The sequence below is a fragment of the Chinchilla lanigera genome, unplaced genomic scaffold, assembly GCF_000276665.1.
Source record: "Chinchilla lanigera isolate Chin_1 unplaced genomic scaffold, ChiLan1.0 scaffold00013, whole genome shotgun sequence".
In the NCBI taxonomy this organism is placed as follows: Eukaryota; Metazoa; Chordata; class Mammalia; order Rodentia; family Chinchillidae; genus Chinchilla; species Chinchilla lanigera.
In genome coordinates, this window is record NW_004955414.1 from 3,786,168 (window position 1) to 3,790,585 (window position 4,418).

General features: G+C 45.8%; 1 protein-coding gene across 2 annotated transcripts in view; it reads right to left on the reverse strand.

The window, feature by feature from the left end:
* Positions 1–3,098, reverse strand: part of Naalad2 (N-acetylated alpha-linked acidic dipeptidase 2) — a 60,670-nt gene extending 57,572 nt beyond the window's left edge. For both annotated transcript variants that reach the window (XM_013511969.1, XM_013511968.1), the window contains exons 1-2: positions 2,913–3,098; positions 2,068–2,179 (exon numbers count right to left, since the gene is read on the reverse strand). In XM_013511969.1, the coding sequence (XP_013367423.1) occupies positions 2,068–2,179; positions 2,913–2,997 (197 nt within the window). In that variant the 5' untranslated portion in view covers positions 2,998–3,098. The remainder of the gene's footprint in view (positions 1–2,067; positions 2,180–2,912) is intronic.
* Positions 3,099–4,418: the final 1,320 nt, after the last annotated feature.

Genomic DNA, 4,418 nt, shown 5'->3' on the forward strand with positions numbered 1-4,418 from the left:
TTTCCTGAGAAACTATTTTGTAGACAATAATATGTAAAACGATAACCATTGATAATTTCCTACCATTTTGTCTGTAATTTGCTAAGTCCCCCTATTATTATGTTATCCTTCTTTTATTCTTTAAAATAAAAAAAAAAAGAATATCATCAACTTTACTTCACACCATACACAGAAATTAACTTCAAGTAGATTACTGAACTAAATGTACAAAGTGGCCACACATGGTGGTGCACACCTGTAATCCCAGCACTCAGGAGGCTGAGGCAGGAGGATCCTTGCAAGTTCAAGACAGCCTGGGATACAAAGTGAGCTCAAGGCCAGCCTGAACTGCAGATAGACCCTGTCTCAAAAAGGAAAAAAAAAAAAAATGTACAAAGTTCAATTAAACAGCTTCTAAAAGAATAGTGAAAAAAATTTTTACATGTAACAGAAAGAGTAGGAAACTTTAAAATTTTAATCAAATGGACTTTACTGTGATTAAAAAATTTCTGGCCTTTAAAAATAGCATGAAAACAAAATGCCTAGCCACCCAAGAAGTTTATAATACATATGCCTGACAAGGAGCTTATCCCCGGAATACATAATAAAAAATGTCTGAACTGAGACTTTATAAAAGAAAGTATACAAATGTTTACTAGGCTCATGAAATTCTTAATATCACCAGTCACCAGGAAAATGCAAATCAAAACCAAAGTGAGACACCACTACTCGGCAATAGTATCAGTGAGTAAAATGAAGTTAATTTGGCTAAAATTAAAACAATTGAGAATACTAAGAATTGGCCAGGAGGGAGAACAACTGGACACTGACGGGCAGCAATGCCAAATGGCAGAACCATTTTGGCATCTCTTATATTTTCTTAAAAAGCTACACAGGACTGGGGATGCAGCTTGGGGTAGAGCATTGCCTAGCATGTGTGAGCCTTGGGTCTGATTCCTGGCACCAAACACACACAAAACTAACACATACTCACCTTTCAGTCATACCAAGAGATATAAAAACATGAATCCACACAAAGACTTACTGTAAATATGTTTATATAAACTTCATTCACCGTAGTAAAATAATAGATAAAACCCAAAGCCCCTCAAGTATACGTTGTAGTACACCTGCATGATACAATACTACTCGGCAATGAAAACTAATGTAGTAATGACATATACAACTGGATGAATCTCAAAATTATTACTCTGAGTGAAGGAAGCCTGACAAGATATGATACATGCTGTGATTCCATTTATATAAAATCCGTACACACAAATAAATCTAGTGACATAAAATTGACTAGTGATTGTCTAGGACCAGAGCTAACGTGAGAAATCAGCTGTGGATGGTATGATGGATTACTTTGTGACTGGACTGAGGAGCTGGTTTGCTGAGTATAACATACATCTGTAAAAACTCTCAAACTGTTGGTAGTATAGACACGCAGTTTATTTTATGTAAATTATAGTTCAGTGAAGCTGCTTTTTAAAATGGCACCCCAGTGAAGAAGTCTGCACACAGACATAAATGTTATGGTAACTGCTCCAAGAAGTTGATAAACATTTCCCCCAATATCAGTGTTCATCATGCTCCGAAGCTGGAGGGTTTGCACTAATCATTCTTGTCTTCATTGTGCCCTATCTGTAAACAACTTTGTAGCAGACAGAATCTGAAGTGTTGATCTCTTTTTTACTGAATCACTAGTCCACAGTCTTTACTTTCCCTAAGACAACATGGTGTGTTTAAAAAAGAAGAAATATGCTGATTAAATGCATGCATGAGGAACAAAGAACAACATTCAGTTGTGGTCCAAAGTTACATGAATTTAAAACGTCTCTCAGTAAACCAACCGGATAAGTTTTTGGAAGATGGAGTTAGGGAAGAAACACCTACTTTTGTAACAAGCTACATATTTCTCCTCTACCACGGGCTTAAAGAGATTTTAAATAACCATAAACTAATGAGTAAATGCATTATTTCACACAAAGACTTCAAGAAAGGATGTAACCAGTGTTCATACACTTTTGACTATGCAGCATTTTAAATACTACTTCTAGGGTGAAAAATGCAAAACAAACTTACCGAAGAAAAGCCTTAATATTTTCTGCTTTCATTTCTGATACGAGTTTCCACCGCAAACTTTGATGATAGCGCTCTGTAGTGGTCGTTTCCTTGTGAGGCTTGACAAGCCAGCCTGAGGGAAAAGCGCGCGCGCGCGCGCACACACACACACACACACACACACACACACACACACACATGATCCATTGTGAAAAGAATCCTCTCCCAAAATAAAAAAGGCAAATCCCACAAGTAACTAGCAAATAAATAAATACATAAATCTTGGTGCTTTAAAAAAAAAGATTCCTATTCAATGCAGAACACTCTCAACTCTGATGATCACTGTCCCTGAGTCGGTGAGTGTTCCCTGAGGATGTGCGTGTTTCCAGACTGGGACCCCCGAGGAGGTCACCTAACCGTGACAGTGCTGGGGCACACGGGGAGCTTGGGAAGTGTGGGTGTGAGACAGCAGGAAAGGGAAGTTTCCTGCGGCGCGGCGCGGTCCCGGGAGCTGATCCTGCAGATTGATCTTTCCCGTTGTTATGCACAGTGACGTCCTAAACTGTCTCTTCTACAACCCTCACACTAGATCAAACTCAAGGAGAACCTAACAACTTCGAATTTCGACTATTTTCGGTTTCTACAGAAAGTTGTGCTGCTGAGAGGGCCCTGTGGAGAGCTCAGGGGCGGGTGCGGGCGCCAGCCCCGCGCTGCAGCGGGCGCCCTGGGTCCCTCTGGGGGGACAGTGTGGCCCCGGGTGCAGACAGGGGTGCAGACAGGGGTGCGGGGGAGGCGTGCGGCCGGGGTGCAGATAGGGGTGCGGCCGGCGCGGGGAGGGTGCAGGGAGGGCGCGGCGCCCCACTCACCCAGCAGGAGGCCAGCCAGGAAGGACACCAGCGCCGCGACCAGGCACACCGCGAGGTACGGACGCCGACTCCGGGGCTTCGCCATGGCTCCGCGGCCGGGGCTCGAGCTGAGGTAGCGGGGAGCGTCGGAGCTGAGGGCGGCAGGGACCGGGCGGGGCGGGGCGTGAGCACAGCCTCAGGGCCCTCCATGCCAGCGGGAAGGGCAGCCAGGCGGGGGCGTCCCACTGCGGAAGGGGCGCGGCTCCTTCCCCCGCCGCAGGCGGCTTCACCCTGCGGCCCCTGCAGGAGCTCGCGGGACTGGGGCTGCAGCTGCGAAGCGACCCTACTTGTCCGGAAGGACTGAGCCACTGCCCCGAGCCATCCGGACCCGGGAGTCACCGCCTTTCCGCGGCAAAGTGCGCTTGAGCGCGGCTTTCCCTCCTTGCCGTCCCTCTGCTCGCAGAGTCTCTGCCTCTGCCTCCTGCCGGCCAAATCACGGGGCCACCGCGACGCAGGAGGACCTTGCCAGCAGCACCCAAACTGGGTGCTGAGCTCTTCTGTTCCCCTGCCCAGAACAGCCTCCAAATTTCTGTAATGCTGCGTTTGCTCTCTTTAGACGAGGTTTTCGCATACCGCACTAGAAGGCTGGCGAGCAGATGGATAAAAGGAACTCTGAAGGGCCTTGCACTCTTCCCGACAATCAGTTGTCTCTTTGAACGTCGCTCCTCGGCCTGCCTCTACTACCTCTTTACAGGGTTTGGAAGGCTGGCACATTGATAGCCTGAATACAACTCCTGCGTCCGCCCACCTCACCCCACGGGAAAAATTTAGCAACTTGCAAATGACCTTTTTATACCTAACCAGAAACAGTTTCGCAGCCAAACCAATATTTCTGAGTGGACTTTGAAGAAGATGGCACATCTGGGTTGATGTCCAACTACTATAGCCAGCTAAGGTAGATAGAAATTAATAGACGGTCAGGGGCTGGGCTGTCAAGGACGTCAACAGAAAAAAACAAAGACATATTGATCCCTGATCCCTACTGGATCAATATTACCTAAGCAGCTACACTTGTAATCCTATAGGTTAATTATAGTTTGACCCACGTTGCACCCACACTTGACTTTGTTGTATAAATTACCCCTGACAAAGGGGCTCGGTAGCAACCCATTATCTGGGTTCAGTCCCGTCCCGTCTCTCAGGAGCTATTCCCACTCCCAATAAAATGTCCTACTCTTAACCTCTTTTGTGCTTTGGAAGTCATTCTTCAGTTTCAGGAGACGCGAACTCGGTATACCTTATATCTAGCAGGTTGGCAGTTATATTTTTCCGCGGTATCACAACCTCCAATGCATTGTCTGCAGTCCTGGTGGATGCCTTAGGTAAAGCACATTTCTGGGCTTCTAATAGCTCACTAGAAGCATCTAATTTGTTTCTCTTGAATATAATTATGGACTGGAATACATAATGGCTTTTCCTTTGAAACTTTTGGACAATCACTGGAAGCTAGCTTTGCAATGAATATCT